The 25,252-nt window shown below is 47.5% G+C and overlaps 1 protein-coding gene across 1 annotated transcript; it reads right to left on the reverse strand.

The window, feature by feature from the left end:
- Nucleotides 1-22,162: 22,162 nt before the first annotated feature.
- LOC141026635 (uncharacterized) lies at nucleotides 22,163-24,043 on the reverse strand. Its single transcript, XM_073503474.1, has 3 exons — nucleotides 23,023-24,043; nucleotides 22,820-22,920; nucleotides 22,163-22,543 (listed from the first exon to the last, which is right to left on the reverse strand). Exons 1-3 carry the CDS (start codon nucleotides 24,041-24,043, stop codon nucleotides 22,163-22,165), a joined length of 1,503 nt encoding a protein of 500 aa, XP_073359575.1.
- Nucleotides 24,044-25,252: the final 1,209 nt, after the last annotated feature.

The following is a 25,252-nucleotide window of genomic DNA, read 5'->3' on the forward strand; positions in this document are numbered from 1 at the left end:
AAATTTTCACCTATTCCATACCTTTCCAACGACACCAGACACGTTTCGAGGCGGCCCAAGGCTATCCCAGTTTAAAGGAAGACGGAACAGAATTTGGCAATGATGATCTCCGAATCATAAACCGGGAAGTACGCCCATTGTCTTGTCAACTGGTTGAAGAGGCAGATCTTTCATACTATCAGGCGAGTTATGATGATAAGAACAGACGGGTTGCGGCACCAATTCGAGAAGCGCAAAATCTTATCCCACCAATCCGTAAGCACACTTATGCCCCTGACATTGAACCGTCCACGCTGATAAGCGATGAAGCAGTATTCCAAGCCCTAACTAGGATCGACTGGGCAACTGTTGATTTCCAGCCACTGGGTAGAGAGGAGGGAGTTGAACCGGTGCGAGATGATCCGCAGCCGTCAGGCCAAGCTGGTGACCAACCATGAACCGGAGGCCGGTTTAGTCTTCTACATGCTGCAACATGTATTTGAGAAAACAATTATCCTTTTGGGCACTAAAACGCCTTGTAATATGCTAGTTAAAATACTTGGTTTGGTATGCCTTCGTGCATATTTATCTGCGACTGATGATTGCTTAATCCGACATGCTTAAGATATGATATTCATAATCCATAGCCATTTATTCAAGTTGTTCCTGCAGATGAGAAGCTTAAAGCGCCCTGGCGGTTTACCCCCGGGCGGGTCATGATACCCAAATATATATATGATCAAGGTCTGTAACCAAGGTTGTAAAAGATAACCAAATATGGAAATATATAATACCTGCGACCTATAGGCATTATGTTGGCTGGCCAACTTTGTAGTGAGGGCCATAACCCTACTCTGGAGGATAAGTAACTCCTGATATATGATGCCGGTTTACAATAAAACTGTTCCGGGTTGTGAGAAACACCGGTTTATTCCATACTGGTGCCTTTGAGTCAAAACCAGACCGAGCTGATAGTCTCCGGATTATAATTTGATCGTGTACTGACAACTTGTAGTTGACAGCCTAACTGGGTTGATAAACACCGGTTGTAAAAACATCACAAATCTTAAGAAACAAAGAAAACTTAGCAAAAGGCAAATAAAAACCGTTGTAGTCGAGGCTTTTCACGGGCTACCAGGCCCCAAATTCGAGGCTTTTCATGGGCTGCCAGGCCACTGAGTTAAACTATTTTTGCAAAGCCTTTTAAGATGGTCCTCAATCCTTAACCAATCATCGTTTTAACTTGACAAGTTCAGGGTCTTCATTTTAGAGTAACTTGTCAAAGTTCGAAGGGTCATACCAGGTTTACCTGGGCGGAGTGACTTACTTAAATAGGCAGGTTAACCCGGGGTTTTAGGTGTATACACCAATGTTCCAAGCCATGGCTTGATAGCCTGTTACAAGTGTAGATTCTTAGTTCATTTCGACAGCAAAGAATCCCCAAGCAACATTGTGAGTTGTGCTCAGTGGGTGCCTATGTTTGAGCTGTTGTTTTACAACACTCTCTTTGGCCCCGGATTGATGTGGCTTTGAGCCGATCAAGAGGTGTGACTGTGGTTCGGATACGATCAAGCCCCCAAGTGATGCTTTGGCATTGCGCCGATCAAGAGGTGTAGCTATGGTTCGGATACGACCAAGCCCCCAAGTGATGTTGTGGCATTGCGCCGATCAAGAGGTGTAGCTATGGTTCGGAGACGACCAAGCCCCCAAGTGATGTTGTGGCATTACGCCGATCAAGAGGTGTAGCTATGGTTCGGATACGACCAAGCCCCCAAGTGATGTTGTGGCATTGCGCCGATCAAGAGGTGTAGCTATGGTTCGGATACGACCAAGTCCCCAAGTGATGTTGTGGCATTGCGCCGATCAAGAGGTGTAGCTATGGTTCGGATACGACCAAGCCCCCAAGTGATGTAATATAAAGCTTTGAGAAGCTAAATCAAGGGTTAAACCGGACGCCGCTTTGTAAGCTCCATGTAACCACACATGATGTAAGAAAAACAACAGATACCCCGCTTTAGCTGAGGTTCCGGTTTATTATATTGATCATAATATATACAATGTCATAATATGTACATAAGCAGAGCCTATAGCTCATGTATAGTAGGGCCGAAGATGAGCAATATTCCACGGCCGGTTGGTCTCCTCCTCCGATTTACGTGAGTCTTTGCGCTCTCGAAGATCGATTAGGTAGTATGACCCGTTGTGCAGATTCTTGCTGACCACAAAGGGTCCTTCCCAAGGGGGGATAGCTTATGCATATCCGTCTGATCCTGGATGAGCCGAAGCACCAAATCACCTTCTTGAAAGGTTCTGGTTCTAACCCGGCGGCTATGATAACGACGCAGATCTTGCTGATAAATCGCCGAACGGGCTGCCGCCATGTCACGTTCCTCATCTAACAGGTCAAGAGCTTCCTGCCGTGCCTTCTCGTTGTCAGCTTCAACATATGCCGCTACACGAGGCGAGTCATGACAGATGTCACTAGGAAGAACTGCTTCCGCTCCATAAACCATGAAAAATGGTGTGTATCCTGTCGATCTGTTGGGTGTGGTATTGATGCTCCACAACACGGAAGGTAACTCCTCAACCCAACAACCCGGCGTCCGTTGCAAAGGAACCATAAGCCGGGGTTTGATGCCTCTCAAGATCTCTTGATTGGCCCTCTCCGCTTGACCATTAGACTGTGGGTGAGCCACTGATGACACGTCAAGCCGGATTTGCTCACGTTGACAGAACTCCTTCATGGCACCTTTTGACAGATTGGTACCATTGTCTGTTATAATGCTGTGTGGAAATCCGAACCGGAAGATCACCTTTTTGATGAATTGAAGCGCCGTGGCTGCGTCACACTTACTAACTGGCTCTGCCTCCACCCACTTCATGAACTTATCAACCGCCACCAAAAGGTGGGTCTTCTTGTCCTTGGACCTCTTGAAAGGCCCAACCATATCCAGCCCCCAAGTTGCAAATGGCCAGGTGATTGGAATCATCCTCAATTCTTGAGCCGGTACATGAGCACGCCTTGAGAATTTCTGACAGCCATCACATCTTTTGACCAAGTCCTCGGCATCAGCATGAGCTGTCAACCAATAGAAACCGTGACGAAATGCCTTGGCCACCAAAGATTTTGAACCGGCGTGCTGACCACAATCTCCTTCGTGGATCTCACGCAAAATTTCACGGCCTTCCTCAGGAGACACACAGCGTTGAAACGCCCCTGTCACACTGCAAATGATGTAACTCTCCATTGATAATAGTCATGGACTTGGACCGCCGGATTATCTACCTGGCCAAAGTTTCATCCTCTGGTAACTCGCCCCGGTGCATATACGCCAGATATGGAACCGTCCAATCCGGGATAACATGAGGAGCCGCCACCAACTGAGCCTCCGGATCAGGAACAGCCAAATCCTCTTCACCAGGGAGCTTGACGGACGGATTATGCAAAACATCCAGGAAGACATTAGGTGGAACCGGTTTACGTTGGGAACCTAGGCGGCTTAAAGCGTCCGCCGCTTCATTCTTCCGCCGGTCCACATGATCCACCTGATAAGCTTTAAAGTGACCTACAACAATATCCACCTCACGACGATATGTTGCCATTAGTGGGTCCTTGGAATCCCAAGTGCCGGACACTTGTTGAGCCGCTAGATCCGAGTCACTGAAGCACTTAACTCGGCTTAGGTTCATCTCCTTAGCCATCCGAAGACCATGGAGTAAAGCCTCATATTCAGCTGCATTGTTAGTGCAAGGAAACATTAAACGGAGAACATAACAAAACTTATCACCTGGTGGGGAAGTTAATACGACTCCAGCCCCCGAGCCCTCCAATTGCCTGACCCATCAAAATGAATAGTCCAATAAGTATGATCTGGCTTCTCCTCTGGCGCTTGTACTTCTGTCCAATCATTGATGAAATCCACAAGTGCCGGAGATTTGATCGTCGTTCGGGGTATGTATTTCAACCCGTGAGGCCCGAGCTCTATAGCCCACTTAGCAATCCGGCCAGTTGCTTCCCTGTTCTGGATTATATCTCCCACCGGAGCAGAGCTGACCACCGTGATGGGATGACCTAGGAAATACTGCTTAAGCTTCCGGCTTGCCATAAAAACCCCATACACCAATTTTTGCCAATGCGGGTACCTCTGCTTGGACTCAATAAGTGCCTCACTGATATAGTAGACCGGCCGTTGAACCGGATATTCCTTTCCTGCCTCCTTGCGTTCCACCACAATAGCCACACTAACAGCCCGAGCATTAGCTGCCACATATAGCAACAATGGTTCTTTGTCCACTGGAGCAGCGAGAATCGGCGGATTAGCCAGCTGCCGCTTTAAGTCCTCAAATGCTTCATTAGCAGCGTCACTCCAGACGAAGTTATCCATTTTCTTCAGCATCTGATATAAAGGGATGGCCTTCTCGCCAAGGCGACTGACAAACCGGCTCAACGCGGCAATCCGGCCTGCCAGGCGTTGAACATCATTGATACACTTTGGTTTAGCCAAGGAGGTGATGGCTTTGATCTTTTCTGGATTAGCTTCAATGCCCCTGTTAGACACCAAAAAGCCCAAGAGCTTGCCTGCAAGTACACCAAAGACACACTTGGCCGGATTAAGCATCATTTTGTAAACCCGTAGGTTATCGAAGGTTTCCTTCAAGTCATCAATCAATGTCTCCTTCTTCCTTGATTTTACCACAATATCATCCACATAGGCATGAACATTGCGGCCGATCTGTTTATGAAGACAATTATGCACACACCGTTGATAAGTCGCCTGGGCACTCTTGAGCCCAAAGGGCATGGACACATAGCAGAAGGCTCCAAAGGGAGTTATGAAGGTTGTCTTCTCCTAGTCCTTAACTGCCATTTTGATCTGATGATAACCAGAATATGCATCCAAAAAGCTTAAATGCTCGCAACCCGCCGTAGCATCAATAGTTTGATCAATACGGGGAAGGGCAAAAGGATCTGTTGGACAAGCTTTGTTGAGATCTGTGTAGTCCACACACATACGCCAAGTGCCATTCTTCTTGAGGACCAGCACCGGATTAGCCAACCACTCAGGATGGAATACTTCAACGATAAATCTAGCCGCCAAGAGTCTGGCTACTTCTTCTCCAATAGCCTTGCGTCTTTCTTCATTGAACTGGCGGAGAAACTGCTTGACCGGTTTATACTTTGGATCAATATTGAGAGTGTGCTCAGCGAGTTCTCTCGGTACACCTGGAATGTCAGAAGGCTTCCACGCAAAGATGTCCCGATTCTCATGGATGAACTCGATGAGCGCGCTTTCCTATTTCGGATCCAAGTTAGCGCTGATGCTAAATTGCTTGGACGAATCGCCGGGCACGAAGTCAACAAGCTTAGTCTCATCAGCTGATTTGAATTTTAGGGCCAGATCATGCTCTGTAGTTGGTTTCTTTAATGAAGTCATATCTGCCGGATCAACATTGTCTTTGTAAAACTTCAACTCCTCTGTTGCTCAAACCGACTCTGCATAAGCCGCATCACCTTCTTCACACTCCAGAGCGATCTTGCGGCTTCCATGCACAGTTACAGTTCCCTTGTGACCCGGCATCTTGAGCTGCAGATAGACATAACAAGGTCGTGCAATAAACTTAGCATAAGCTGGCCGTCCAAACAGGGCATGATACGGGCTTTTGATTTTCACCACTTCAAAGGTCAAAGTTTCTGATCTTGAGTCATGCTCATCTCCAAAAGCCACCTCCAGAGCTATCTTACCAACAGGATATGCCGATTTACCAGGCACCACACCATGGAACACCGTATTGGACGGTTTAAGATTTTTATCTGTTAACCCCATGCGACGGAAAGTTTCATAATAAAGGATATTGATACTACTCCCTCCATCCATGAGTACCTTAGTGAACTTATAACCTCCCACCTGAGGTGCCACCACCAGAGCCAGATGACCCGGATTGTCAACCCAGGATGGATGATCTTCTCTACTCCACACAATCGGCTGCTCGGACCAGCGCAAATAACGGGGCACCGCCGGTTCAACGACATTCACCGCCCTTTTATGAAGCTTCTGATCGCGCTTGTCCAAGCTAGTGGTGAAGACATGATACTGTCCGCTATTCAACTGCTTCGGGTTGCTCTGGTAACCCGACTGCTGCTGCTGCTGATCGCCCTGATGATTATAGCCATCTTGGTTACCCTGATTACTTTGATTGTTATGTCCACCCTGATTACCGTGGAAGCCTGAACCGGAATTTCCTCCACCATAACCCGGCCCATGAGAACCAGGGCCCGAACTGCCTCCTGGTCCATGATCATACCGGAAAGAATCAGAATTTTTGAACTCTTGCATGATGTAACAATCTTTCCAGAGTGCGTGGACGGGATCTCCTTCGTCCCATGCTTTGGACAGGGCTGGTTCAACAGATAAGACAAACGGTCCGGATTAGGACTTGGCCCTCCACCGTGCTGGGGCGGTTTACCCTTACGCCTCTGGCCCTTGTCATGTGTATTAGTATTAGCCACAAAGTCTAAATCGTGGTCCGCCTTACGCTTGCCGCAGTTTCCATGACCCGCCGGGTTGTGGTGCTGCCCCTTGGCGTTGCCGCTCTTTTATCCATTCCCTGTCTTATCATCGTCAGACTCGGGATCCTTGGTACTATCAGAGTCGGCATACTTCACCAGTGCAGCCATGAGGGTTCCCATGTCATTACAATGACGTTTCAGCCGTCCCAACTTCAACTTCAGGGGTTCAAACCGGCAATTGCCTTCCAATGTTAAAACTGCGGTATCAGCGTTGATGCGGTCCGATGAATGCAAAATCTCTGAAACCCGGTGCACCCAATGGGTTGTTGACTCTCCTTCCTCCTGGACACAGGTAGCTAAGTCCACAATTGACATGGGCTGCTTGCATGTATCCTTGAAATTCTGAATAAACCGGGCTCTCAACTCGGCCCATGACCTGATAGAATTAGCCGGTAAGCTCTTTAGCCAAATGCGGCCGTCCCTTCTAGCATCATGGTGAAGTATTTCGCACATGCCGCATCATCTGCATCCAGCATCTCCATGGCCATCTCATAGCTTTCGACCCATGTTTCAGGGGATAAATCGGCGGTGTAATTCCGCACCTTGCGCGGGCCCTTGAAATCCTTGGGCAGGCGCACATTGCGCAACGCCGGGACGAGACACGGCACTCCCAAAGAACTAGAGGTAACTCCTGGTTCCACCGATGTGGTTGGACGAACCGGAGTAAGCTGACGGGCTTCATGCTGCGCCGCTAACTCGGCCTCTCTGCGTGCCCGAGCCCAGTCCACCACCTCCTGAGCATCACCAGCACCACCCGCCGGGTTATTGCCACGGGGCGGATCACGGTTCCACGCATTTCTTGACACTGCTGGTTCATCCATACGCCTGCTGTAACTCCGGCTTGGACGGGGAGTGGAATGAATCCGATCGCGACTATATGAATAAGCCTCCTGTTGAACCAAGGCTATCTGAAGAAGCTCCTTAACCCGACTCGTCTCGACCGCCGCCGGAGAATCGCCTTCGATCGGGATGGCCGCCAGCCATGAAGCGGCAGCAACAATGTTGTCCATCGGGTTAGAGTAATGACCCGGCGGTGTGGGGACATGCGGTGTTACAATGTTATTCTGACGAGGCGGATCGACCAAATGTGGTTGAACCGGCGCCCCTGCCCCAGGTGCCTCCGCCCGGTTTACCACCGGCGGATTACTGGTCCCTGCTCCTGGGGTGTTAAAGAGATTTCTAGCGTCATAAACCGGCGGCAGGCGAGATCTGTACCTCCTCTACGGGACTTCATTCGACGCACTCTGATCCAGCATAATCCGGTAAGTTTGTGCATCCAAAGTGGCCCGCTCCACGACCATCCTGGTATTCTCAGCTGCTAAGTCGGCTTTGGCCTGGGTGATCTGATCTTTCACTTTGGCGATTTCCGCATTGTGTGCATCCTGATCTGCCGGGTTAACCTCCGCCATCAGCATTGCCAACGTGTCAAACAAATCTGATAGAACCTGAGCTGGCGGTCGCACAGGGCCTCCTGCCCCGGCCGCTGTTGCCGCTGTCGATCCGGAAATCATCGCCGCTGCGGTCGAAGAGTGGAGAGCCGGTTGCGTACCGGCCATGAAGATCGCAACCCGGTTTGGCAGATCAAAGGGGTCCGAAATACTATCGCCATCGGAACAGCCCCCAATCCGGCCATCTTGTAACTGATATAACGACTCGGTCTCTCCGGTCGATGACTCGTCGCCGGAATAAACGACGGTCTCACCACCAGATTCCGATCTATCCTCAGATTCCCCTCCATGGATAACTCCCACGAAGGCACGCTTCATGACAGGCTTGACCCGGGCAGATCTCGCACGCTGCGCCGTTTCGACGAGGTCGGTGCAGATGTCCGGCTCAGGGCCCGGTTCGCCGATTTTGCCAATGAAAACGTGTATGCCACCAAAGGGGACCCGGTACCCGTACTCGATTGAGCCGGCCTCGGGGCCCCAGCCTGCATCGTCGATGTAGAGCTTGCCGCGACGACTCTTGGTCATCCGGCCGACAGCATAACCCTTGAGTCCTTCGAAGTTTCCCTCCAAGAACTTGAAACCATCGTGCGATAGCCCAACGGTGGGCGCCAACTGCCGTGGTTTTGTCACGGCAGATGTCCTAGAGAAAGGACTTAGTCGTGGAGCCATCGCTACGGGTTGACTTAAAGGGGTTAAAGCGGACAAGGGACGCAAGAGAGTTTTATACTAGTTCGGCCCCTTACGATGAAGGTAAAAGCCTACGTCTAGTTGTGATGGAATTGCTGGGGTTTCGATGACCAGGGAGCGAATACACTTTGCCTGAGTCTCGAGTTGTTGTCTGTTGTCCTTGAACCGCCGCCGGGTCGTCCCCTTATATACATGGGTTGACGCCCGTCGGTTTATAGAATCCCAAGGTCGGCTCATAATCGTGTCCGGCTCGGTCTCTGCTACTTCTATCTTACAACACAAGTTTACATATCAATGCCGGTTTATGTCTACAGGCCTTAAACCGGCTTTGGGCCTTGGGCCTTCATAAAGCGTCACCGTCTATGTTCATGGACTTCAGATACGGATGAACTACTTATGGGGTTAACCCGGCCTCTCCTGGCCGGTTTACGCCCAGTGGTAATATCCCCAACAGGTAAGGCATAAAATAAACTTGTGTAGCTTGGGTAGCCGCAATGAAGTGATCGGCTCCGGCATAGACGGTTGATGGTTTAAGTTCGACCAAACCAATGGAAGGCGTATGTCTTTACACCTCCCGCGGGTCAAACTATCGGCATTGAACACAGGCAGACTTAGGGTTTCGCGCCCTTTGCGAAACGTAAGCTCGTATATATTTCGTACCCTTCCGTAGTAGTCTACTGAATTTTGACCGGAGTTGTACACTCCGGTATTTATAGTTTTGGGATTAGGCCAGCTGTTTTGGTCCTCCTCTATATGGAAGCGATGCCCATTCACATCATACTTTTACATGTCATGACGGCATGGTCAAAACCCATGGAAACCCATCTCAATTCGTCATCCATAGATATATTCAGATCTTTTCCCTACAAGTTTAATTGAAATTGTTGGGTGCATTAGTTCGGTTAACTAATAAATGTTGAACTAGGTATTTAATAGGGGAATATGGAAAATTACTTTCTCCATGAACCAAGCAACAATTTTTTGATGTCTAGGGTTTCCATGATGGAGAAGAGTAAGTGCCTCCGCCTCAGTAGGAGGAATCATTCCCGTCCATTCCTCTTGAATGAATTCACTAAAAGAAGGAAAGCGGTGTTAGACTGGGACTAAGTGAACATAGAACATGATGTTGTGCAATACATAAAGGAATGGTGTAGTGGTATTACCTCATCCACACTTCCTCAACTTCCTTGATATTGTGCAAGACATAGAACATGAGGTCCTCCCACTCTTGTTGTGGCATGTTATAAGGTTTAGGGGCCCCAGCCCTGCCACCTTGCCCACTGAATAGATGGAGCTTGGGTTGATAATTGGGCTCTTCTATATTGTATCGAGGCACCTTATTATGCAGATGGGTAACGTGGTCCGGATAGTACGATGTCTTGAGGTCTAACACCTCCTCTAGGATAACTGCCTCAGCTATGGAAGCTTCAATCTTAGCTTTATTTCCACATTTCTATTGGAGATGCTTGTTCTGTCTGTCAGGGCCGTACTGCCAACGATTCTGGATAGGCGCCCCAACAATACCTCATTCGCGAGGTACAAAATGGGATGTGTCATTGAAGTAAAGAAGCCTGGCGAAAGATCTTCTCTAGCTTGACTATCAACTCCGGTACCTTCTTACACAATTGTTCAATCGCGTCTTTACTTAATTCTTTAGCACAGAGCGTGCGGATGAAATGGCTTAGCTCGGCAAGCTCTCGCCATACATGCTTGGGGACATAGCCTCGAAACATCACCGGCATTATCCGCTCAATCCATACATGGTAGTCATGACTCTTGAGCCCGTTCATTCTGCCCGTTGGAAGATTGACTCCCTTACCTATATTCTATGCATAACCATCGGTGAACTTCAGAATGAGTTTGAGCCAGATAAGCATTCCTTTTTTCTAGCGGTTTACGGACAAAGTCAGCATCTGGCTTGAACCAGTTTCTTCGACCGCATGTGGGAGGCTTCATGTTTAGACGTGGTCTATCACAAATTCTCTGTTGATCGGCTCTAGCTTTAACGTTATCCTTCGTCTTATTAGGAATATTGAGGATCGTGCGGAAAAAGGACTCTGCGACATTCTTTTCGGTGTTTATCACATCGATGGTGTAAGTGCATCTAGTGCCTCCTTTGTGGTTATGGAGTATTGAAGACAAATGGGTTAAGAGACTAATGTGTTTGTGAGTGTATACATACGAGAAAAGTCACTGAAGATTTTGTTTAACCATGAAAGACGACCCCTAAAAATGTATGTTTAGATTGAATAAATTGGTATGCCCTAAGAAATTGAAGTGGCGAATTGGAACGTGAAGATTTTGTTCCCGTAGTTTCCTTTTGCTTATATTGATTCATAGGGAACACCGTACTGTTAAAGCGGGTCTAGGTCATACGTATGCGTATTTCCGAAGTGATGCTCAAGCTACCTATTTCTTAGAGTGAAGACTATGGAAATCTCTTGAAGTACAGTCGAGTTCCACAGCAACAGAGACACAGTTCTTCTATTCGTTGACGAAATTGGTCTGAATGAAGAGTTAGGATTTCGCCGGTGTGATTCTCCTACCATGAGAAATTTGAGAGTTTAAATTTCCGACCATTGCCGGACTAAGGCGGTGCTCGAGACTAAGCCAGTCATAAGTGTTGTGGCAATGGAGGTGCAAGAAGTGCTGAAGGTGGGGTCGTATCGATGTCATGGTGAGCGGTCTGAGGACCGGCATGTCATTGGCCAGTGACAAGAGTTCCGAGGTGGTGTACAAGTCATCCTTCATGTGTTTCTTGGTGCATGTTCGGAGCTAGCAGAAACACACGGATGCTGAACAAAAGCACCCTATCTCCTATGAGCTGGCGCTATTCCAGCCTGACCGTGCTGTCGCCACCACCTATGTTATTTGGCTTCGCAATCCCCTCCTCCACGGCGGGAGGCGTGGGTTTACTTGATGTGGAGTTCGTCGTCACCTGCAGCGAGAGTGGATGTCGCATAACTTATAAGTGGGATCCACGAAGATACAGTGCCATGTAGGCAAAGTTGGTGGTTACATGTGAGAAATGCACCGTATTAGAAATCGATTTCCAACTTTAGGCATGAAAATGAACGCGCAAGCCAAATTTAGGGACCACCGGTAAATTCATCTCTTAAATAATACAAAAGGATTTTTCATCCTCCCACATCCTCCCTTTTACTCGTTGGATATCCACATATTTTTATCAGGTGTACGTGTGTGCCGATATATAACCGTACAAGTTTCTCATGTTGCGAGTGAAAGACATTGTGAGTTTTCCATGATCTTGCTTAAATACAGGTACGACTACTAAACTGAAATTAATCTGATCGTGCATATTCACTTGCAACTGGTATTCGTAAATCTACAACACATGTCATTAATGCAACACAGCTTGATCATGGATATAAAAAATGATTATTGTTCTTTGTATGCACATATGTATTGGTGGTTCATCAATGCCATCTGCATCTTGGCTATAGATATCCAAATTGTTAGTGTTTTATCTCCACACAAATATGTTGATCCTCCTGTTGGATATACTGGTCTTAGTGCCCTCTATTCACAAATATGTCAATGCTCAGTTTAGATCTTCTCGTATTAATACACTTCTAGCTTCTATAGGCTGGTGAATGCAACATTTCATTTGTATTAATATGTCTACTTTTTATTGTGGGGAATATTAATATGTCTAATGTAGCTTCATTAATGCAACTCAACTTGATCATGGTTTAAATGATCATTGTTCATTTTATGCCCTTGCAGAAAAAAGAAGGGTTCAGTGTATGTATAGATATATTGATACGTGTTTTAGATAACCTTGCATTAATATGTCTAATTTCCATTTCTGTTCTCTTCCCTCGTTCTACAGATTTCATATTTGTATTCATTTTAAGAGTTCTTCAAGATGCACATAATTTAGTCTCTGGTTACAATCTAAATGTAAGAAAGCACATAATCTGTAGAACGTGCAACCTATGTGTTATCCATGTGATAAAATAAAAATCAACATCCTAGATCAAATGTCCAAGTCAACTAAAAAAGAGATTTCCTTACAACTAATGTCAAGCCGCATTTTCAAATCACAAACAGTTTTGAGCAATGAATGATCTCAAAAAAAAAAATCATCCTGCCTGCCACCGTTTTTTTTTCATGGTGAGCGTCTGTGCCAATAGATAAACTAACGAGTTTTTCATCTTGTGATCGAATCAAAGATATTCTGTGTTGTTCATGATCTTGCTTGTACGTACGACCATGAAACTACTATTGTTATCGTGTATGAATACTTGCAACAGGGTCCTTCAGCGCCAGCACCGACCATGGATGGACATGACTATGCATGGATGCGTGCATGTAACGACCTGTTGGCTCCTGCAGGTCAAAGTACATGTTTCTCTTAGGTCTTTCCACCATCAAGGCCTTGAACAGTACCCTTTTATTCAGAACAGCAATCATGTCTCTGTGCTGAACAGACAAACTTCGGCGGATATGTTGCTGTCATGGCACGGCAAAGACAAGAACAATAGATGGACTCTCGCCACTAGTAGTATTGATCCGCGCTTGACACATGACTACTCATGGAGAAGACCCATTCCTTTAATAACATTTCCCTTTTATTCAGTCTGTTTTGGTGAATCACCAATCAGAAGAGCTTCTTCTTCTTCTGTTAAAAATAGGTTTTCTAACCCAAATTAAAGTTAGATTTCACAAGGAGTGAACCAGTGGCATTGCTGTATCCCCTTGAAGCAGAGAAGACAAGGGAGCGACAATCATATTTCCAATTATCCAGCTGGTCTTTTACAAGTATCCCTTCTTGAATACTCGGTTCAATAAATAAGTTGTTCACACTTCACAGCCATCCATGTGCATATATAGTAAGTTAATAACACAAAATCCGAGTAAATTTATGCCACAACAAGGTTTATTATTGTTATTTCAAATAACTGATGCGACAACAAATAATATTAATCACGGACATCATATGATATTAGCAAGGCGTTGTTGAGGATGAGAAGCATGTACAACTCCTCGTTTTCTTTGATGAGCGCCTCCGCACCAGGCATATCTGGAAGCTCTAACCAACACATGACGATAGGGTTGTAATTAATATCCACACAGTCGGACAGATGCAAGAACTGCTGCCCACTCTTGTCACCTTGGTAGTCCTTGATCAGGCCGTGGCACACGTTGAGGCGTCTCACCACATCTTCATACTCCACCTCACAATAACTGAGAACGTGCATTGCCACTGTTCCCTTCTTGGCATCTTGCAGCTTTTGCTTGATCTTACCACTAGCGGCAGTGACACGGCTCTTAAAGATGTCGACAGTGACAAGCACTAAGTCACGGAGGTCCTTAGCCTCGGCACTTCGATTGTCCGACTGAAGGGTGGACAAACAGAATTCTTGCGTGATAGATTCGTTGTAGGGGTTGTTGATCGAGGCCTTCTTGCATGCTTCCACCATGAGCTTGGTCGCCTTGGGCTTGCCAGTGTCAGAGCCACTAGCATGAGCGGAAAAAAGGAAGAAGATGATGGTGGAGAGGACGATGGTAGTCCTTGGCATTGCTACCATTACTACAGGGCTAGCTAGAAGCCTTGAAGTACTGAAGCGCTGGGAGGGAGGTGGAGAAAAATAGACAGAGAAGGATGTGTATTCCAGAGATGGATGGATGGACGTGATGTACATGAGGCTGAGAATTCTTTATAATGCCTGCAATGGGGTATCATAAATGCAGTATGCAGGTTTGGTCCTGAATATGTGTACTATCGGTGTCCAGTAAATGTTGAATGCTCATTTTGGATCTCTACATATTAATGCTCTCTCTATGTTCCACAAATACACAGATGCTCACTATAGATCTTGTTGTAGTAACACATATCTTACTTATATGAATCCATTAATGCAACGTAGATTGATCAAGGATATCCCAAATGATTAGTGTGCACTGAATGCCCATAGATATGTTGATGCTCATTTTGGTACGTCTTATTTGCATTGGTGTTTTCTAAACATCATTTTGTATAACTGATTTGTGACTTCTACCTCTCTTTGGGGGACGATTATATTTTCCCTCATCAAGTCTATAATTGCTCATTTTTTCTTTGCAATTTTCGAGTAGTTACAAATAATTCTAAGGGAGCTGGCACTTAGTTAACTTGGTCACACAATGAATATTTTTGTTAAAATATCAAAATTTTATATTTTTATTTTTTGTATTTCCAGGTCGATTATTCTCTGATGGGTTGTCTTTTACAACAGTTGTATTCCCCCAGTTAAAAATCACAACTTATTTTAGGGATTAAACTAGCAGTGTGACCCGCGCATTTGCGCGGCTAGACTTTCTATTTTTTCATCATGGTGCTTTTTTCTGAACCAATCTTATTTCCACTACATAAGTGTTCATATTTAAACAATATCGACAAAATGTTTTTAGATAAATAAATTTCCATCATGTCTTTCTGTAATTTGTACATATTTGTTAGTCAATATTTGGTCGTATACATTTTCTATTTAGAACAATATATATCTACATATCTATATACATGCTTGCGCGTCTTCTCATATTAATGTAGTTATCTATACCGCTTCGCACTCGAAACTAATGAGGCCCGTGAATGGTAAGGAAGTTCCTAAATATTTCTCTCACTTAAGCTCGCCCGAACTTGTCACTTATGTTGGTGCCCATCTATTTTGCATGTAATTGTATTTTTAAGCAAATTAAAATGATTTATCATATATTTGACATTAATTTGTGATTTTTTATAGAACATTCTCTATCATTCACTTATGTTGGTCACCATCTCTCTTGTAATTGAGTTTCCGATCGCAAAATATCATGTATGTCAATCTACCACCCATACTTCTAGATGCTCGTAACAATGTCCAATTACTCAAGGTGTTTATGTTATCGGGATATATCTGGCCAAGTAATTCTACTCAAACTGGAAACATATTGTAGTTTATTTTAACTTTACTTTTTTGTGTTCAACTCTACGGGTTACAATTTATATTTGAAAACTATATCTGAACTTTATATACTTTATTTTATATTTTTAAATTCACAACTAAATCGAACTGTATTATTTATTCATCTACTTAATAAGAGCTTTCTTATCATTATTATTTTGAACAACTTAAAATATTGATCAACCATGCCTTGTTTGTATCAGGGTTGGCCGTACGTATGCATGCCAACACAGTGGATAAACATCGCTCGTGCATGTTACATGTGATATGTGCCTGGAGGCTAGACTTTGTAGTATATTTCCTTTTAGGTAGGGAGATTTATGTGTGCATGTTTTTCCTTCCAAAAATCTTCTTCTAAGTTCCTATATTTTTTCAGTGTGTACGCAATCTAGTTTTATATACGGTGTCCAAATTGGACACGGCTTCTACATGTGTGTACTTGTTATGTTTTTATTCCGGATAGAATTTCAGGTAGTTCCTTTTTTTGAGACCTAGTATATACTTTCCAATGGCGTGGCAATAATGTCTGTACGTGATTTCTATTCAAAGTAGGCCTTTCGGTTGTTTCCTTTTCCATCTAATGTGTACGTATGCTTGTTGGACTGCCCATTGACGTGCTCAACAACAAAAAAGACTCCCATAGACGTGTCAATCATAAGATATGTACATCATTTATGTTTTACGTAACCTTTTCATCTTTTAATCTCAAGCGTTCTAATCAGAATCAACAGAATATATATTTTTGTCTTATGTGGATGATTGTGGTGGCTTGTTTGACTTCTATAATATATATATATATATATAGCTAAAATAGATGGGGCACCTAGGTGCCTGGGCACCTTGATTATGTTGGAAAGTGTGATATATTTAATTTGTTTCCTAATTATTCTTCATGCAAGACTTTCCATGCTTACATTTTATTTTTGTTTTCTAAATATTAGGCATGCAAGACTTACCATACAATAAATCATATTAATGTTGATTTGTTTTGTTTAGAATTGTTGCGGTTATCTAATACACATATTTTTGTTTCCTAATACGGCTATCTAATATCTACCAAAAAATTATATCTATACGCAGATACGTATATATATTCAATAATTTATTTTTTGAACTATTACATTTTGTTCGTATGTATGTTTCTAATATATATTCAGGATATCATATGACTAATGTATGATACCCATGCTATAAAATACCCTACGATGATAAGAGTACAACATACCTCCGATTTTGTATACCCAATTTATCGTATATCCTAATGTCCAAATTGTAAGTATATACCTATGGTATCGTATACCTAATGGATGCTCCTATGTATGTTTCTAATGAATTAATTTTCAAGGTATATGGCATTTGGATAAAAATTAAGACCGGGCCGTACCCAATGACGATAAGAGTACATCATATGTCCTATTAGGTATACATTGGGTATACCCATGATATCATATACCCAATATATCATATACCTAGTGTAAAAAAAGATCATGTTCCACGAATGAGTAGAACATACCTCTTACTAATACACGTACGATATAGGTACATGATGCACACGTACACGCCAGATATGATATATAGATAGAGTTAATTATGATTACCACTCAATAACTTTTCTTTATGGATATCCAAATTTATGTTTAAAATCAACATTTCTACTTCATTTTTTTCTGGGGAATTTTTTTTTACTTAGTAAACATATGGATATTTAGAACTTTGTTGTGCTAATTGTGTACTCTCTTTATGCCAACTTCTCACAGATGCAGTTAGGTTTTGCAAAAGTCTAGAATGTCAGCCAACATGAAAAGGGATAAAAGTATCATCATTTGCACGTTTTTTTCACCTTCTTCACTATTTATATTTATAAGGATATTCACTTTGCGATTTATATTTTGCCAATTCGCTACAAAAGCGCAGAACAAACATTTTAGAAAATAAATGGAAAATGTGTAAAATAAAATGTGTAGGTACATAATTAAAAATATAGTATAACTCTGAGACATGCCTATATAACCTCTTATTTGCATACGTTCTTTTAAAACATAGCATAGACAAACCACATTACATTATAATAATGAATTGTTTTTTCTCGGTGACAGGGTAACTGTTATTTCTATGTCGACCAGTTGTAGCTTGAAAGAAAGTGTTATAAAACAATTATGTTACTCCCTCCTCCATAATCTAGTGCGTATAGATTTTTCTAAAAGTCAAACTTTCCAAACTTTGACCAAGTTTATAGCGAAAACAATTTATATCTACAATAGCAAATATATTTAACATGAAACTACATCTTATGGTGAATCTAATGATACATATTTGTCATTCTAGATGTAAATGTATTTCTTCACAAATTTGGTCAAACTTCGTGAAGTTTGAATTTTCAAATAAATTATATTCACTATATTACGGAACGGGGGTAGTATATTTTAGGTATAGAAGTGTGCAACACACATTTTCACAAATTCTAAGATTAAAATTTCATATTATTTCTTAAAAAATTAACTATCTAATTCTCGTTCAACAAAGAATCAATAGTCTAGGAAAATGCGAGCACCATTGTCAAGTCTAGGACATGAAACCTGAAGGGCAGCGGATACCATTGTCCTCCTTACCATTCAACCAGAGGTTGGTTCACGTTGGTTCTCACATGTTGACGGTCGTGTGCATCGGTATGAAGTTTTATTTCGGTCGGAATTTCCTATGACAGGCCGGCTACTAGAATTATCGTTACCCTAGAAAATGTTGCCATGGTTCAAATAAATTGAATTCAAATAATCCAAAATTCAAGTAAGATATAGATGATATTATCGACACAAAGATGGTCATGGCCTCTTGGCTACACATGATTGTTTGCTAAAGAGGGTCGAGGAAATGAATTGCGTTTTCCCACCAATTTTTTGCATTGTTACTTTGGCTGCCCATCGGATCTTCGTGCTTGAAAAGACTGCACCCATAGAGGTAACGAGAGAGATAAATAACTTCAAAACATCAGAAGAACACACTAGCAACATGATTTCAAGAGCCAATTTTAAAGATATGTTCCACAGGGAGGGACCGATGGTATCATTTTTAGCCTTTGAAGCAAAATAAAGAATTTATTCAAAACCATGCATGTTAATATATCAATAGACAAAATCAGACTAAAATCGATGCCATGATAATTTTATTGTTATTATTAAGAGTACAATTAATTTCACATAAACATATTTTCTCAGATAAAAAGAAACATTATATACTCGAGAAACATCACATCTGGTGCCACCAAGGCAGTGTTCAATTTAACCAGCATGCACATTTCACTGTTTTCATTGACCAGAGCCCCCACTCCAGGCATATCGACAAGCTCGGAGTCGCGCTCACCGATATGATCGTATGCCATATCCAGACAACTGGCGAGCTCATTGGACCGTAGCCCTTCGTCATCGCCTTGGTAATTCCTGATCATGGCATCACATATGTTGAGGATGCTCTGCAGAATCATAATCCGCCTCACACAAACTGAGGACACGCATTGGCACCGTGCCCATCTTGCTTCATGTGTCTGTTGTCTTGGCGCAGGAGCTCTAGCACAGACGTTCTTATGGGTGAACCTCTGTCTCCCGTAGGGCCCCATGTGTTTGACAACACATGGGGTGGCCTGTTCAGCACGCCATTGTAAAAAATCATGACACAGGCATGAGGTAATAGTTAGTGGTCTACTCCTTGCTACGCCTGGGAGTTGTCACATCGTAGGAGTAAGTAGCTCCAGTAGATAAGTTTCCCTAATGCTCTATATATAGGACAAAGATCAATGGAACGCTCATTGGTGTAGGCAGCGAGTTGCCAGAAACATTTCTTCCTCCTCTGCTCTGTTCGCTCCCCTGTCTCAGCTCCTCATCCAGGCAACACACTCCTCTTCCCGGAACGCAACCACAGTCGAAGGTGAAAGGTCCGATAACATGCGTGCCATCATATTCCACCATGGCGTGGGTGCCGAGCATAGTGCCCATGGCAAGGCTAGCCTTCACCGCGCTCGTCGGCGTCGCCGACGCCGTGCGCAATGCCAACCTGATGGCTGCCGCCTTTCACATTCAGCGCGCTGCCTTCCAGGTGTTTGACTAAATGACCGAACCAAATATATATGTTGTAGGGAATTAAACTATAGGAATTCTTTGATTGATCGTGCACTAGGCACATATATATAGGTACAAGGGGTGCGACCGGTGTCTTGTCTCCCAAGATACAAGTAAATACAGAGGGAGAGAGACACTACAGGTGCGGCATACAAAACCCAGACCTACGTACATGTACACATGTTCAACACCCCCGCAGTCGAAGCGTCGCCGGTGACGCAGAGACTGGACCGGAAACCCTCAAACGTCGAGGTGGGTTGTCCCTTCGTCATGACATCGGCGAACTGCTGATCGGTGGGCACATGGAGAACTCGAACACGACCAAGTGCGACGTGCTCCCTGACGAAGTGAATGTCGAGCTCAATATGCTTCGTCCGTCGGTGATGGACAGGGTTGGCAGCGAGATACACCGCGGAGACGTTGTCACAGTAAACAAGCGTCGCCTTGGTAACCTCGCATAGCAACTCCTGAAGTAGCTGTCGTAGCCAAGAGCACTCCGCGACGGCGTTGGCCACAGCCCTGTACACGGCCTCGGTGCTCGATCGTGAGACCGTGGGTTGTCGTTTAGACGACCACGAAATCAGAGAGGGCCCGAGGTAGACGCAGTAGCCGGAAGTGGAGCGTCGAGTGTCGGGATACCCAGCCCAGTCGGCGTTGGAGTAGGCGACAAGGCTGGTGTCAGGTGATGCCGTCAGGGTGAGACCCATAGCGGCGGTGCCACGTATGTACCGAAGAATACGTTTCACTAGAGCCCAATGAGTATCACGAGGAGCATGCATATGAAGGCACACCTGCTGGACAGCGTACTGAATGTCCGGATGCGTCAGTGTGAGGTAGTGAAGCGCACCGACGATGGAGCGGTAGAAGGGAGCGTCGGACGCCGGAGAGCCCTCGACGGCGGACACCTTAGCCTTCGCGTCGACAGGCGTAGGAGCAGGCTTGCAGTTAAGCATGCCCGCTCGTAGGCGTACTTCTGCTGGTGCAGGAAGAAGCCAGTGGCCCGGCGCACAACCTCGATGCCGAGGAAGTAGTGGAGAGCCCCCAAATCCTTGAGGGCGAACTCGGTGCCGAGGCGAGTTGTGATCTGCTGAAGAAGCGCTGGCGAGGAGGCAATCAGGATGATGTCGTCGATGTACAGGAGGAGGTACGCGGTAGCGGGACCCTGGTGATAAACAAACAGGGAGGCATCGGACCATGTGGACCGGAACCCCTGCTGCTGAAGAAAGGCCGCGATCGGCTTGTACCAGGCCCGAGGCGCCTGCTTCAACCCATAGAGAGAACGGGAGAGCAAGCACACGTGGTCCGGATAGTCGGTGTCGACGAAACCAGTAGGTTGCTGATAGAACACCTTCTCGTCGAGATGGCCATGCAAGAAAGCATTAGACACATCGAGCTGGTGGACTGCCCAGGCTCGAGAAACATCAAGCTGGAGGACAGCGCGAGTCGTGCCCGGTTTGACAACCGGGGTGAAGGTGTCGGTGAAGTCCACGCCGGCACGCTGGCGAAAGCTGTGCACCACCCAACGCGCCTTGTAGCGCTCGAGAGAGCCGTCGGGGCGAGTCTTGTGGCGGAAGACCCACTTGCTAGTGATGACATTGGCACGGGGAGGCCGCGGGACAAGCTGCCACGTACGGTTGCGCTGCAGGGCATCAAACTCCTCACGCATCGCAGCTAGCCAGTTCGGATCCCGAAGGGCTGCGCGAGCGGAGGTGGGGAGTGGAGACGGTGCCGAGGTAGACGCAGCACACGCATACTTGTCAGACATGTAGCGCGTGCTAGGACGAAGTGTCCCAGTCCGAGCCCGAGTGACCACACCGGTGAGGGGTGCGGTCGCGACGACGGGGGCGGCCGAGGGGACCGCGGCGAAGGGGGCCGAGGCGGGGGGCGTCGAGGAGGCCGCGGCGACGGGGGCGGCCGGGGGGGCACGACGGGGGCCGCGGCAGGGGCCGCTGAGGGAGCCGCGGCGACGGGGGCGGCCGAGGGGGCCTCGGCGACAGGGACCGCCGGCGCGGGGAGCGCGGGCAGGGCCGGGCCCAGTGCGCGGCTAGGCGGTTCGCCAGAGGAGGAGGCAGGGGCGAACCGCACCGCGGGAGATGCCGAGGGTGACGGTACCTGCTGAAACGGGAACACCAGCTCATCAAAGTACACATGCCGCGAAGTGAAAACGCGGTGGGACACTGGATCATAGCACCGGTAACCTTTGGTGTTGGGAGGATAACCAAGGAAGATGCACGGAAGCAACCGGGGAGCGAGTTTGTGAGGAGCAGTGGACGCGGTGCTAGGATAACAGAGACACCCGAAAATGCGAAGGCCATCATTAGATGGAACCGCACCGAAGAGGAGCTGGTGAGGAGTGTAGTTCCAGTGCGAACGACGCGGGCGAATGTTAATAAGGAGGCTGGCGGTCGCGAGCGCGTCCGGCTAGAACCGAGGAGGCACGTAGGAGTGGAAGAGCAACGTGCGGACACAGTCATTAAGAGTGCGAATGACGCGCTCGGTGCTACCATTCTGCTGTGACGTGTAGGGACAGGTGAGGCAAAAAATGGTGCCATGGGACGCAAGAAGATTGTGGACGGCGACGTTGTCAAACTCCTTGCCGTTGTCAGTTTGCAAGGCGAGAATAGGACGACCGAACTGTGTGGTGACATATGAATAAAAGGTTGTGAGTGTGGCAAGAGCGTCGGACTTGCGACGGAGAGGGAATGTCCACACATAATGAGTAAAATCATCCAATATCACCAAATAGTATAAATAGCCCGTGTTGCTCGCAACCGGGGACGTCCAAACATCACTATGCAATAGCTGAAACGGAAAGGTGGAAATGTTTGTAGACTCGCTAAAAGGGAGAGACGGACGTGCTTGCCGAGACGGCAAGCCTCACAAGTGTGGTCGTCAACCTTATTACACGAGAAAGAAAAACTCTGAAGAATCTGACGCATAATGGTGGAGTTGGGATGACCCGAGGCGGGCGTGCCAAAGATCGACACTAGCGGCGAAGGCGGCGGGACGACGGGTGGTGGTGGCGCCGGAGGGGTGCACCAGGTAAAGCTCGTCCGGGCTGTCACATCAGTGGAGTACCATCCGTGTACGGGCGTCCTTTACAGAAAAGCCGATATCATCAAATTCAACAGTGATAGGATTCTCACGAGCAAGACGACGAACAGAAACTAGATTAGTGACTAAGTTAGGAGACACAAGAACATTAGACATGTTAACGGGAGTAGAAGTGGAAGGAAATGACATATGACCAACATGTGTAATGGGTAGGGAGGAACAGTTACCAACAGTGATGCGAGTGGGAGTATGAATAAGAGTTGCAGACGTGAGGTTACCGAGATGAGCAGTCATGTGAGCAGTGGTGCCCGAGTCCATGTACCAGTCTCCACCGCCATTGTAGGAACTCGGTGACGGGGCGGAGTGTAGGGCAGCGAGAAGGGTCGGGTCCCACAGCGGCGGCACCTGAGGAGGGTAAAACCCGCCGTAGGCCGGCGCGGGAGCAGCGCCGTAAGCCGGCGCGGGTGCGGCGCCGAAGGCCGGCGCGGCGGCGGCGCCGTAGGCGGGCGCGGCTCCATAAGCGGGCGCGGGCGGGGGCGCGGCACCATAGCCGCTGTAGGAGCGGTGTTCTGCGTGGCGAAGAGGGCCTGGTGGCTCGCCAGACGAGGCCCAAGGATGCCCGGAGCGGGAGCCCGAGGGACCGGCATCGAGTACGCGTGGACGACGCCAGTCCATGGATTGGTGTCGTACGTCCACGGAGGGTTGCCCCCCCCCCCGGCGCCTGTTGCTGCTTGCGGCCGCCCCCGCGGCGGTTGCCGCGGCGCCCGCCACCTGGCTGCTGGGGGCAGCGGGAGGGGCGGGGGCCGCGGGGGGCAGGGGGAAGTACCCCGGAGGCGCGGGGGGCGGCAGCTGCTGGCGCGGCGCGGGTGGGGCGGCCGGTGGTGGGGCGCCACGGGAGGTGCCGGCGGCGAGGGCGTGATGCTGCACACGCTTCTTGACCCCCTTCATCCGGCGCTCCTCCAACCGCAAGTACGCCACGAACTTGGGAAAGGAGGGCTCCGGCATCAAGGTGAGGTTGGAGGCGGCGTTGCCGAAGTCCTCGTTGAGGCCGGTGGTGAGCGTGCTGAGGAGGAGGTCGTCATCAACCTTGGCGCCAACGTCGCGGAGCTCATCTGCCAATGTCTTCAGGCGGCGGCAGTATTCATCAATGGACTGTTCATCCTGGTGACAGTCAAAAAATTCCTGCTGTAAAAAAACGCGGCGCCAAAGCTTGTTGTCGGTAAAGAGGCCGTTCAGTTTGACCCACATGGCGCGGGCGTCGTCGCCGGTGCTCACGATTGTGTGGAACAGGTCCTTGGAGATAGTGGTGAAGAACCACCGATGATGGTGGTGTCGATCGCGGTCCACTCGACGTCGTCCATCATAGCGCGGGAGTCAACGGTGCCGTACATATGATCCATGAGGTTGTTCTCGCGGAAGAGCAGTGAGAAGTACATCTTCCACGTGAAGTACGTGGAGTTGGAGGCGTCAAGGACGACGGGGACGCGTGCGTGGACGTTAATGTCGCGGATTTCAGCAGGGTCGACGGCGAAGGGGTTGGAGTAGGTGGAGGCGTTGGACGACATGGTGGCGAGGAGTTGAGGAAGGGGGCAGCGCGACGGGGTTAGGAGCGCGGAAGGGAGGAGAGGGGTGGCGCGGCAGGTGGGCGGCGCGGTGGGGAGGAGAGGGCGGCGCGGCATGGAGTGGGGCGGCGGCCCGAGGCGGCGGCGGCTAGGGTTAGCAGAAGCGGGAGGATGGACTTGCGATAGATACCATGTAGAGAATGATTTGGTGCATCGATGATTGATTGATCGTGCACTAGGCACATATATATAGGTACAAGGGGTGCGACCGGTGTCTTGTCTCCCAAGATACAAGTAAATACAGAAGGAGAGAGACACTACAGGTGCGGCATACAAAACCCAGACCTACGTACATGTACACATGTTCAACACTGAGCAACAATGATTTTCCTTAAAAAATAAGGAAATGGAATAGGGAGAAGATTTTACACTTTTAGGATAAAGGATGCTCTGTCGTCCCCCGCTCATCTCTCTCCTCCCCTCCCCTCCCCTCCATCGCCCCCCGCGCGGGTAACTGAGGGGCTCCAACCCTAGCCGCCGGGTCACCACTCCTTCCTCTCCCTCCTCTCCATTGCCTATGGTGGTCGGCGCTGAGCATAGCCTGTGCGTGTGATGACGGCAGCAGAGGCACTCCTCCCTCTTGCCAATCTGGTTCATGACGGCCCAGATCTGGACTACGGTGGTGTGGCAACCGGCCGGCGTCCTAATGGCGGCAGGCTGTGGTGGCAGTGTTGGCGACGGCAATGGATGTGGCGCAGCGGTGTCGGAGGCAGCGCGGGCTGCGTGCGCGGCGGCCTGCCCTGTTTGGGCAGCGGCGGCGATGCGGTCGGCGGCGGCGGCGACGCGCCATCTGCCTTTGGATCGGCGGTGGAGGCGTGGAGGGCCTGGTGGTCGC

This window comes from Aegilops tauschii, chromosome 7 (assembly GCF_002575655.3).
Source record: "Aegilops tauschii subsp. strangulata cultivar AL8/78 chromosome 7, Aet v6.0, whole genome shotgun sequence".
NCBI classification, from domain to species: domain Eukaryota; kingdom Viridiplantae; phylum Streptophyta; class Magnoliopsida; order Poales; family Poaceae; genus Aegilops; species Aegilops tauschii.

Coding starts and splice junctions, on each gene's coding strand:
- LOC141026635 (XM_073503474.1), bottom strand. CDS start 24,043: ATGTGGGTCAAACTGAACGGCCTCTTTACCGACAACAAGCTTTGGCGC. Junction 22,921..23,022: donor TCCCACTCGCATCACTGTTG/GTAACTGTTCCT, acceptor CTCCTAACTTAG/TCACTAATCTAGTTTCTGTT. Junction 22,544..22,819: donor AGGACGCCCGTACACGGATG/GTACTCCACTGA, acceptor TTTCCGTTTCAG/CTATTGCATAGTGATGTTTG.